The sequence below is a fragment of the Petromyzon marinus genome, unplaced genomic scaffold (assembly GCF_048934315.1).
Source record: "Petromyzon marinus isolate PM22_M1 ecotype Great Lakes invasive population unplaced genomic scaffold, UKy_Petmar_22M1.pri1.0 PM_Scaffold_7, whole genome shotgun sequence".
NCBI lineage: Eukaryota > Metazoa > Chordata > Hyperoartia > Petromyzontiformes > Petromyzontidae > Petromyzon > Petromyzon marinus.
This window is the reverse complement of record NW_027423677.1, coordinates 3,420,376-3,432,836: the sequence shown is the minus strand read 5'-3', so window position 1 is coordinate 3,432,836 and position 12,461 is coordinate 3,420,376. Positions and strand designations below refer to the sequence as shown.

The following is a 12,461-nucleotide window of genomic DNA, read 5'->3' as shown; positions in this document are numbered from 1 at the left end:
TAAATCCTAGATTTATAACGTGGCATATTTACCAAAAAGCAGAGACGGAAGGGTGAAACTCTAGAGGTAGCTCTATGATATCCGCTTTTGTGGAACGTTCTCTAACACGGATGGCCGTACTGCTCTGAGATAAATCAGACTGGATCCTTCGTCTCGTTACGTGATGGCGGTTGCAAAATTGTTGTTGACGCCTGCATGTGCCGTGCGTGTGCTGTGTACGTGTGCAGGATGTGGTGGAGTCCCGGGTAATCTTCCCCGAACATCTCCCGCTGTCCCAGCTGCAGCAAGGTGTGCGTTCCGGCCGGTTTGTCCAGGGAACCTTCCTTGCGAGTCGTGAGAATTACCTGGAGGGGACTCTGAGGGTGCGAGGGGACGGTGACAGTGATAAAGAGGTACACGTTTCACAAGCCTGCGTCTGGAAGGAACAATGCTGTCCGATCGTATCTGTGTGAGTTTTAAAAACAAATTTATAATTAAGCAGTGGCATAGCGTTCTTGGCATGAGCAGTAGCTCTTAACCTTTACTGCAAGGCTGCAGTAAAGGTTAAGAGCTACTGGGCTAAAATATTTGTATTTTGAACGTCTTTTGCACCCTACGTAGGTGTCATAGCCTGGCTCCTGCCCCCCCGGCCTGTGAGTCTTGGTGCAGTTGCACTGCCTGCACACTCGATAGCTACGCCACCACAACTACGTATATACGTTAATTGTGACTACTTTAATAATAGGGTTTTTCCCTTTTTTTTCTGGCAACAAAACTGAAACCTTTTACAAGGAATCATGTGTGCATTAACCACAATACTTGTGGTCAAAATGCAAACAAAAAACACACTATGATAATATATGCATTGTCCTTGAGACTGATTGGTTCACACCAGGGACGGCTTTCTTTTGAGCCTCGACCCAATTGGTGCGAGACCAGAGGACGCCAAAAGGCGTACGCATATATTGCAAATATTATCAGTGTGTTTTTGTTTGCATTTTGACCACAAGTATTGTGGTTAATGCACACCTGGTTCCTTGTAAGAGGTTTCAGTTTTGTTGCCAGAAAAAAGGGGAAAAACCCTATTATATTTTGGTACTGGCAAAGGAGGTCTAATGATGGTTGTGACTACTTTGTTAACAAAATGAATGGTCTATTTCCACCTCCAAAATGTAACGTTAAATAACAATTAGGTACATTGGCCCTTTGTTGGAAAAAAAAACCCAATCTAGAAATTGCCCTACTTGAACATATGTTACTGAAAAACATTGGTTTCAGAAGATTCATGGGCTCATAGTCCTACATTTTAAATTGTTTATTCGTGGTATTAAAACTCTTGTACAGTAAAACCTTGGATTGCGAGCATAATTCGTTCCGGAAACGTGTTTGTAATCCAAAGCACTCGTATATCAAAGCACTCGTATATCAGTTGTGATCACGTGACGCTCGGCAGTACAAAGCTGCTCGTATTGCAAGACCCTCGCTCGTTTATCAAATTAATATTTATTAAAAATTTTGCTTGTCTTGTAAAACACTCACAGACCAAGTTATTCGCAATCCAAGGTTTTACTGTATATGCTGCTCTCTAACAGCACTTGGCCCAGCGGTCTGTTAAGACTATACGGGGGATCTTTTTTGTCTGCGTGCAGGTGTTGATCCAGGGGCTGCAGCATTTAAACCGCGCGATGCACGACGACATCGTGTGCGTGGAGATGTTCCCCGAGGAGCGCTGGGTTGCCCCCTCCTCGCTGGTCCTGCACGATGAGGGCGTCGCAGGGGACGTTGCAGAAGAGAATGAAGAGGATGTGGTGAGTGGAGCGTGAACACTGCCGAACCAAAATCAAACCCAGACACCTGCAGTGTGCGTGTCTCTCTCCCCGTGGTCGCATGGATTTTTCTCCAGGTCCTCCGGCTTTTCCCTCCACAGTTACAATCTGACATGCACTTAGAGTATGTGGCTGCTATCAATTTCAAATGTGATAAGATACTTCACTGAACGATCATTTGTGGCCAGGTCACTTAAAAAGAGCTATAGAGCTCTCAGGGTCCTTACCTGGTAAAGTTATTTAGTTTATAGTTTTTAAATAGTTTTAATATAAATTTTGATTTAAAGCTTTCGTGACTGCAGTAATTCATATTCTTAGTTTTTTTTCGGTAAAGTCACGTTGAAGGGAAACAACAAAATAATAAAATATATAAAACAATAAAAAAATTCTCACGACGTTTCGACCATAACTCAAACGGTCGTCTTCAGGTGTGTTGGTTTGCATAAATTTATTTTTAAACGGCGCATTTATTTATTTATAAAAACGTTAGCGCCACGCGCAACGATTTGGCAGTTTATTTAGGACTAGCCCATCTATATTCTGAAAAGAGGAGGGGGGAGATGAAATTTTTTATAATGTATGCTGTCTGAAAGCCACTGTAAGCGTAAACAATAAATTAAGACCTGAAATGGTTTATCAAATCTTTCCAATGATTGCTAAGATAGAATCCATCTTCTCGGTTGAAATTGTCTCTGTGCTTGTATATGTGGATAGCCTCATGAACGAATCTCTCATGGAAGCCAGATGGCTTACAAAGAACCTCTGTCTTGGAAAAGTCAATGGCATGTGAGCCTACTGAATTAGAACAATGATCTGCCACGGCCGAGGTGTTGGTCCTACCGTGTTTAAGGTCTGCTTTGTGTTCACGAATGCGGTCCGAGACATGGCGTTTGGTTTCTCCAATGTAACTACTACCACAGAGGCAACTTAGTTTGTAGACACCAGGGTATTGTATGTCCGGAATCACATCTTTTACAGACGGAACCAGATCACGGATTTTATGTAATGTGTTGAAACGGACCTGGATCTTGTGTTTATTCAGGATTTTGGAGATCTTTTTTGTGACCCCCGCAATGTAGGGTAAAGTGATGGTTTTGAAAGGCTCCTCAAGAGGGTTCTTCTTCATGGTTTGAGTGATAGCTTTGCGGATTGTATAGTCGGAGTAACCATTAGCCCTAAGAGCTTGGTGTACGTGCTTGAGTTCACTGCTTATGTGTTCCTGGTCGGATATGCATTGGGCTCTATGATACAGAGTCTTGATGAGATAATTCTTCTGTGATGGATGGTGGTGGGAATCCGGTTTCAGATAAGCATCTGTATGGGTAGCTTTCCTGTAGACAGAGTGGCTCATTGAACCATCAGGTCTCTTTTTAATTAGGACATCCAAAAAAGGTATCTTGCCATCTATTTCGACTTCCATGGTAAATCTGATGGCTGGGTGTATGGAATTGATGTGGTCGAAGAATTGGTCTAGAGCAAGCCGGCCATGTGGCCAGATGACAAAAGTGTCATCCACGTACCTCTTCCATAAGGTTGGGCGCAGAGTGGCAGTCTGGATGGCGTCAGTCTCAAATTTCTCCATGAAAATGTTAGCTATAACTGGAGAAAGGGGGGAGCCCATTGGGGTACCCTCAGTTTGTTTGTAGAAAGTTCCATTCCAAGTGAAGTATGTATTGGTTAAACAGTGTCTCACCAGGGGGGGTACCTCAGTGTTTAGTCCTTGATGAACCAAGTCTTCAATGATTGCAATGGTGTCAGGTACAGGAACCTTGGTGAATAAGGAAACTACATCAAAACTGATAAGCAGGTCGTCTGGGGACAGGGAAATACCCTTGATTGTCGATACCAGGTGAGTCGAATTTTGTACCACAGAGGTGGTCTTTCCAGTGAAAGGACGCAGGATTTCAGACAAAAAACGAGCTAGTTTGTAGGTGGGGGAGCCGATAGTAGAGACTATGGGACGAAGGGGTGTATCTACTTTATGTATTTTTGGTAAGCCGTATAATCTTGGTGGCCTGGCAGCAGAAGGTTTCAACGAAAACTGTTTAGATTGATCAATTAATGCGGTTGAATCAGAAATTATTTTGTTGGTTTGTGTGACGAGGCTGTTGGTGGGATCTCTTTTTATTTTTGTATAACTACCATCGTCGAGTAATTCTTTAATGTTGTTGTTGTATTCTATTTTATCCATGATGACAGTAGCATTGCCTTTGTCAGCTGAGAGGACTACAATATCATTCCTCTTTTTTAATTTATATAATTCAAAACGCTCATCTTTGCTGAGGTTGCTAGCTGGCATCTTAGCGTTTTTGAGGGTTGCAGCGATTTCAGATCTTGCTACGTCTGCAGCGATGTGACCCAGGCCCCTGAGAGCAACGTCTACTTGGGCAATTATATCATTAACTGGTATGTGTTTAGGTGTGACTGCAAAGTTTAGACCTTTAGCTAAAACGGATTTCAGACTATCGGAAATAGAACTGTTACTGCGATTAATTACGACTTTGTTAACGTCTAACTATAAATGCACCGTTTAAAAATAAATTTATGCAAACCAACACACCTGAAGACGACCGTTTGAGTTATGTTCGAAACGTCGTGAGAATTTTTTATTGTTTTATATATATATTATTATTTTGTTGTTTCCCTTCAACGTGACTTTACCGAAAAAAAAAAAACTAAGATTATAGTTTTAATATAGTTTAAACAAAGAATAACAACAAAAACTCAACCACTTCAAGAGAGACCTTAAACATAATGAACACCGTGTGACCAGACAACAATCCACATTAGAGATGCTGTTAGCTTGATTTTGCGTTTATTAAATGACTTTACATTACATTACTTCAAAATCAAGTCAGGAGTGCTAATCATTTCATACTATTTTTGTATGTACGTAGGGGTTATTTGACCATACTTCGATGCGGGTTGGTGAACGGGGGGGGGCATAGATCAGGAGCATAGAAGGACAGGACAACAGTTCATTTTGCTGTACTGCGCTCTGCTGCCTGCCATTTTGGCGCAGAGCCTATACCACCTGTTATGCATATCCAGGCTCAACACGGTGGCGCTTCCACGGTCTGAGCTCCTTTTTAATGTTTATTTTAATTAACTTAATTAGAACTCAAGAGATCAGGACACGTATCATTTGCGAGAGTGACCTGGGTCACAGGGTGGCCTCTATATTGAAAACTAATTTCTTTAGAACTGCTTTTTGTATTTAGATTGTTGTCCTTTCCGCGCACCTCCGATTAGCATGGTTGGCTGTGTACGGTGCGAAATAAGTTCTACATGCATACATACCACAGTGACAAAATGCAAAACATAATAAAGTACAGCAATGAAGTTAATTGAAATTGGCACGAAAACAACTGTGGTTTATGAAAAGTCGACAATATTGCACAAACATAAACAAGTGTTAGATATTAAATCGCATGTAGTGCAAGTTGGCTTGGGCAGATTATTTATAGGCTGATCATTGCACAGTTATACTTATTAAAACGTTACGTAAACATTAAACACATATAGGGTGACTGATGTGCTAAGCAGGTAAGAGAAAATGTCAATCAGTGAAATCATAAAGAATCGAGAGATTAAGCATCAAATTGTGAATTAGATGGGAGGGTAACCTTTGTTGTAGATAATATTGGTCGCAAAAGCTTACGCGTTTTTTTTTAAACGTGTGGTATCTGATGGGCGTGTTCCGGTTGATTCTATCAATCGCCAGAACTGTTTTAACTTATCAATATTTACGGAGGACTCCTCACTGTGATCTTTTGTCATTTTAACAAAGCGTCAGTCTCATTATTGACATTGATGAGACACAGCATGAAACCACATCCACAGGTTAAGCGCTATTGTTTTGGATTGCTCCTTCCCCTTCAAGCCAAATTGTATTGTGTTATGCAGTGAGTTGGTAAAAAAAATAGTTATTTCATTATTTCAGTGTGTGAGAGAGACGCTACTGTGGTGAGTGCTCATTCGAGTTTGCGTTGTCATCTCCCGGTGCTATCCCAGCTGCTGCTGCTGTCGTCGCTCTTGCTTAGATTACGCAACACGATGTTTGTCCTTTGTTTTGGTCTCCAGCTGAAAGCCGAAAGTGGGAAGATGCGTCGGCCCACTGGCAAAGTGGTCGGCATCATCAAGCGGAACTCGAGGCCGCTGTGCATGGGCATGCTCATGCCCAGCCCAATCAAGGAGGTGGGCTGATCTGCATGTGTGTGTGTACGTGTGGGGAGCGGTAATGTAGCGGTTAGCGCGCTGCGCTACGAATCCTGGGACCCGAGTTGGATTATATTTATCGCTCATAACCAATAAACAGCGCCAAATGTCTGAACCTGTCTTGGGCCCTTCCCTAGGTCGACTCGGCCATAAATGAGTCTCTGATGTGGCATGTAAACATCAGCGCTGTGGAGACAAAGGCGGTCGGGCATGGTGCTGGCCGTACCCACCCCGTCGTTTGCCGTACCAGCTTGAATAGGTGTGTGTTGACGGCACTTGCCCAAACAGTTTGTTGAATGCCTTACTGGGGGCTCTTTGTGCGTGTTGCAGGCCACCCGCCACCTGTTCACGCCCGCGGACCGCCGCATGCCACGAGTGCGGGTGGAGACAAGACAAGCAGCGTCCCTGCAGGCCCACCGCATCGTGGTGGCCATCGATGGCTGGCTGCGACACTCCCGCTACCCGAACGTACGACTGCACCGTGACGCCCCGGACGCCGTGACACCTCACCCGTCTGTCCCGTGGTCGGCATCGTCGGGCTCATCCTTCTGTCACTTGACGCGCGGCCACGCGGCTCTGTATGCAATACAGCCGTCGAACCCAAAACACGAACGGTGACACGGTGAATTGGAAGTCAGGGTGGTTGAAGTGGCACCACTGTGATATTTTTTTGTTTGAAAGCATGGCAAACTCACCTGTGATTCAACCTAGGTTATTAAGGTGTTGTAAGTTGATAGTCTCAGCCCAGTCACCAATAACTGCACCAAAAACGATATTAAATTTGGTCGTGCACTTCGATTGTTTGATTTCCATCTCTGAGAAAACTACTGCGTTTGACTGCCATGTGATGAACATTACTTTGATTGGCAGAGTGGTTGGAAAAGCACTGCCCCCCTACAATTTGGACTGCATTTCACTTCAATGGATCTTAGAAGTAGCTCTGTTATGTCTGCTCCTGTGGGTCGTCCTTGACCACGAAGGGTTTGTATAGATTGCTTGTCTTGTGCGATACCATTAACACAATGAGAAACAAAATTGGTGAAAAGTTAAATATATTGTTAAGATGTATTCTTTGGGTTGTATCTTTGTTTAAACAGATGTCGGTTAATATTCTACATAATGTACGTTAGGTACAAGGTTGGCATTGTGGTTGTGCTTTTCATACCTATTTGCCACTGCACAACCGAGCGACACCATGGCTGGCACGGTTTAGTAGGCTGCAGGTTGTTTATCCACTGCAAAAGCGGATCCATGTCATGGACGGTCAATGCTTTGAACAAGGCTAGGCACGTGCAGATGACGCTGTGGTGCCACGTCCCCGCGGTGTACTGACTGCCGTCACACAATTAACGTGTCGCTAGCCCCGCCCCTGGCCCTGCTCGGCCCCCGGATATATTTGGATGCCTTGTGGGGCCAGCATACTACGGTTTGGTTCTGGTTCGACACGGCAAAAAGCCAGTGGGTGACCACAGACACTTCGAGAGATCTGCACTGTCTGGGTTCCAATGTACCAGTGGAAAAGGGATACCGGTGACGATTGGCCACGTATGTGCATATGCATGTTGAACTTCTTCCGTACCATACGTAGACAACCGTGCTAATCGTCCGTGTGCTTGTGCAGGGCCATTTTGTGCGCTCTCTGGGCAAATGTGGGGATAAGGAGACGGAGACGGAGGTGCTGCTGCTGGAGCACGACGTGCCACACCAGCCCTTCAGCCAGGCCGTACTTGCATGCCTGCCCCCTCCCACGTTCAGCATCACAGCGGAGGTACGCATGAGACGTGTGACGATATGTCAATTCATCGATTGAGTTCAATTCTTACGCCTGCGGTGTGTTGGTGTGTTCGGTCGTGCATGTGAGAATCCTTTACTTCAATGTTCTTTATTACAAGGCCCACGGGCCACTGGTGGCCCCTGGGTGGCCTTTGGTGTGGCCCATGACGTGTGGCCCCCGACGTATAGGCCCCCGACAATAGACAAATGCGAAAACACCCCCCATCATCATCATCGTGCTGTCAAACCGCAATAGTTTCAAGATGTTTGGCCTGCGTAGAATACCTTCTAGAGGACTTCTCTGGAGCTCTCCCTCCAGTCGAGGTCCTTCCGCTGCACTGTCATGAACGAGAAGCCACGGGGCTCTACGCCTTTACCGCAGACCGTATATAGAAAAGCCGTCGACCTGAAAGAAAGTCGATGGCTCGGACACATCATCGTAAGAAGAGAGGAAATTCACATCGGAGGAATGAAGGCGATGGACTTATGGAAGCACCAGGGCGGAGACCCGAGAGGCAGGCCTCGAGAGATGCGGATCAAAGTGGTGAGCCAGGATATGGAGGACTTTGCAGTAGCCGTGGAGATGGTCCAGTACATAAATGAATGGAGCAAGGGGACTACAGACTTTTTTCCTATAACGCTGTACTTGCGTTCCTGAAGAACACCGAATTGTGGAAAAATCGCATAATAAATAATATAGGGTAAAGCACAGTCCGCGATAACACGTGAGATGCGTACGCAGGCTTAACAAAGACTTCGGGTACGTGAGTAGCATCTAGAAGCATCCAGAAACATCCCGCCTTGTGTGATGCTACACCGAGGCAACCGTACAACCGCTTATTCTGCCTCGCACAACGCAGTTCTGTTCACTCGATCGCCTTTTATCCAATTCGCATCCATGTTATGAAAAAATGTGTTCCCTAATGCATTCATCGCATTATATCTAATTCACGATGTGAAAACACGCAGAGTTATAGGAGAACGGACTGTACTTTCAGAATATTCAGTCGCCTATTGAGAAGATAGAACGCCATTAGAATGAAGTTGGTTTACCCATGTATGGCTCACCCTGTGTTTTGTTTGTTGTAAGTCAGCGTTTTGTTGAACCTGGTGCTGTGTGTGTCCCGTACAAGGACCAGGCTGGCAGGGAGGACCTTCGTGCGTTGTCCATCTGCAGTGTGGATCCTCCAGGCTGCACAGACATCGACGATGCCCTACACTGCAAACCGCTCGACAATGGGAACACCGAGGTATTCATTTGGTGGTGGTAATCGTGGTCACGGTCGCGGTAATTCGTGCCTATTCCTTTCATGGTTTTGTCAATGCTAGCGGAGGTTACAAGGGGAGTTTAAGTGGCACAATGATAAGTGCACTGCACATTCATCCTGTCAAGCTGGTTTAGTTCCAGTCATGGCTAACACCGGTACAGAGTGATATCTAAAAAAAACTGCCCAAGTTCTCCCCTTCACCACCTGCATTGACCATCGTAACAAAGCAAGGTCAAATGACAATCGCAACCCATTACGGCATGGAGAAGCCCTCATCCTGCAGTGGATTGACAAAGGGGTGGACAATATTCCTGTTATTAAGTTTCCAAACATTGTTGCCTTAGTGCCCGTATTCTTGGTCTCTGCTCGGCTCAGGACTGACTTCAACATGGCTTGGTTCTGGCTTGATCTGCTCCGTTGCCTCCAAAGAAGTATGAGTGGGTCAGCTGTGCCTTGGCTCAGGCTCAGCTCACGGAAATTCTGAGCGTGGCTGGGAGCATGCAGAGATATACGTGGAGGCACAAGGGACACGGAGGCTCAGGGCTGGAACCATGCTTAGAGGCAGCTTGGGGTTTAAGCGTTGCTTTGATGTGGCTTATTGAGAATTAGAATCAGAATATTTATACTGGAGGAATCCAATGAGCTATAAAGCTATTTTTCACATGTCCAGTAGAGGCGGGTAAGAACGTTACAACAGCAAACAGTACAAAAACATAATAGTAGTGCAAAGTACAAGAAAGATCAACAAATAACCCAAACACAAACAAATACAACTAAACCATCCCCATCTTACCAGGAAAAGCCCACTGAGGTATTGATTTATTTTTGATTAGTGACCTGGCCACAACTGAATAGCTCAACAAAGTGGCCCATCATTTGGACATTTATAGCAGCCAAAATAATAGAAATAATCTCAATGCATGTTGCGCGAGAGCCAAGCCTGAGCCAAGCCATGGCTAAGACCCCACTGGCCTAAGTGTCCACGTCACTGGCCGAATGCCTGGTTCACAATGAATGCACCAGGTAGTAATGGGTGTGCATTTCATTTCACATTATTGTGCTTTGGTTGGAGTGGCTATGGTGGAGGTTATGCATGCATGTGGAGTGAGCGACTTCCGCCAGACGTCTAGTAGAAGGCGTCTTATTTATTAAAAGCACACAGGGCGATACACTTCGTAACGCGGCTACACCTAGGCTGTACAAACACGCAGCCCATTTGCGTCCTGCGTAGCTACGCTGGCTGGTTGACGAGCGTAGCGGCGGAGACAGAGCTGCTCTTGCAGAAGAACCAGCCACGTGGTCGGAGACGAAGAGATGACGACCGTAGCGACGCAACCAGGACCCAGACCCCACGCTAACAGCCCCGAAGTTCTGATTCGGTGCTCTTTATATCTGCCTGGAGTGGCCAAGCTCCACCTCTGGCCACGCCCCCTTTCTAGAACCTTCTAGGCCCTTCGGGATGGTTCCCGGAGCTTCTCGACTGACTCCGCCGTTGACCTTTACCCCAGATACGCCCCTTCATAATAAGGCATTATGTAATGCAGCTATAACCTTAATTACCCTTACAGGCCGGCAGGTATCACCCTGTCATTACACATCCATGCATGTGAGGGTGGTGACGGTGTGTTAATGTGTGTTCTAGGTTGGGGTACACATCGCCGATGTGAGCTATTTTATCCGGCCGGGGAATGCCTTGGATGAGGAGGCATCTCTGCGTGGTACCACAGTTTACCTGTGTGAGAAGGTGAGATGTGGATTTCTTCTTGCCACAATATCAAGTGTTTTACGACCCGCCGATTTCATCCTTTCATTCTTAACTTTACGACATGATGTAAAATATTACGATGTAACGATCATCGCGGTACCAGTTTCCCCACAACTTTGTAATTGTATTTGACATTTTCACCACATTTTTTTGCGTGCTTTTCAGTACTTCCCGTATGAATAACGATAACTTAAAAATGAATTAGAATTTAAAAAATGTGCAACAACAATGCTAAATATCTCTCATGATGTTTTAAACGAGGTGATTTTTGTGGATTTCTTATAATATGATGTACCGTGACATCATGAGCGGCAGGCTATCGGCGCAGTGGTAACACTCGTGCCTTGCAGCAAGGAGACGCTGGGTTTGATTACTCAACTCTTGTGCCTTTTTGCTTGCAGCTTTGTTTGTTCTCCCCCCTGTTAGTGAATGGGTTTCCTCTGGATTCATCAGATTTCCTCTAAATAAAACCCATACAATCTTAACTGGCATTCGCGAAAACATCCCCTTGCTGAACAGTTACCTGCAGGTGACTTAATCATGTGTGGGTTTGCTTGCAAAACACTCGTTGAGTTGGTGCATATGTATTTGCCAGATTGTGTTTATTGACAGAGAAGTTGTTGCGTTTATGTGTTTGTGCGCCTGCAGAGGATTGATATGGTGCCAGAGTTATTGAGCTCAAACCTGTGTTCCTTGAGATCCAACGTCGACCGGTGAGATGCACCAACAACTGTGAACTCGCGAGTGTGCACATTGCAACCCATACTCAGCAGCTAACGTGCGTTGTTGCCAGGTGCACATGTAATCCCATGATGCGTGGCACTGTTTAAGTGTCATTGTACAGATCCACACAAGCATGTGTACATACATAAGCAGCCAAACCAGGATGGCACAATGGTAACACATGTCTCACAGCAAGAATGGCCTAAGATTGATGCCCGACTTGGTTGCCTTTCCATGTAGATTTTGTATGTTCTCCCCCTATTTAGCATGGGTTGACTCCAGGTTATCAGGTTTCCTCTCATCGCTAACATAAACGTGTTATTACTACTATGATCCTTAACCATGGAAAGCCTCACTGAATCTCATAACTTCGGGAGGGTACTGCAAAGCTTTTGCAGTCGAACAATGGTTGCTACATATATATTAACGTTAGCACCACGGAGAGAGATTTGACAGTTTGTTCAGATGGACGAGTCCATCTATGTTCGGAAAAGAGGAGGGGGGAGACAAAAAATAATGGATGCGTTCTGACAGCCACCTTAAGCGTGATCAATCAATTAAGACCCGAAATGGCTTATCAAATCTCTCTCCGTGGTGCTAACGTTAAAATAACCGCCACTTTTTTCAAATTTTCTTGTTGTGGTTTTCACACCTGATGATGATTGCTTGTGTTGCAGTCGAAACGTCGTGAGAATTTTATTGTTGTATATTTTTATTATTTTATTGTTTCCCTTCTACGTGAATTTACCGAAAGAACCAAGAATATGAATCCCTGCAGTCACGAAAGTTTTAAATCAAAATGAATTCATGCATTTATTAACAGTGTTTATTTTAATATGATGTGTTTATAATGTTAGTATCTTTATGTATTAATATCCATTGTTTAAATATTATAAAGTACATTTTTTG

General features: G+C 44.8%; 1 protein-coding gene across 1 annotated transcript; it reads left to right on the top strand.

Annotated features, from left to right (window-relative positions):
* Nucleotides 1–5,814: 5,814 nt before the first annotated feature.
* LOC142923798 (exosome complex exonuclease RRP44-like) lies at nucleotides 5,815–9,176 on the top strand. The gene is made up of 4 exons (XM_076064772.1): nucleotides 5,815–6,002; nucleotides 6,354–6,491; nucleotides 7,645–7,791; nucleotides 8,930–9,176. The coding sequence occupies exons 1-4, from the start codon at nucleotides 5,862–5,864 to the stop codon at nucleotides 9,065–9,067; spliced, it is 564 nt and encodes a 187-aa protein (XP_075920887.1). The 5' UTR covers nucleotides 5,815–5,861; the 3' UTR covers nucleotides 9,068–9,176.
* The last annotated feature ends 3,285 nt before the right edge of the window (nucleotides 9,177–12,461 follow it).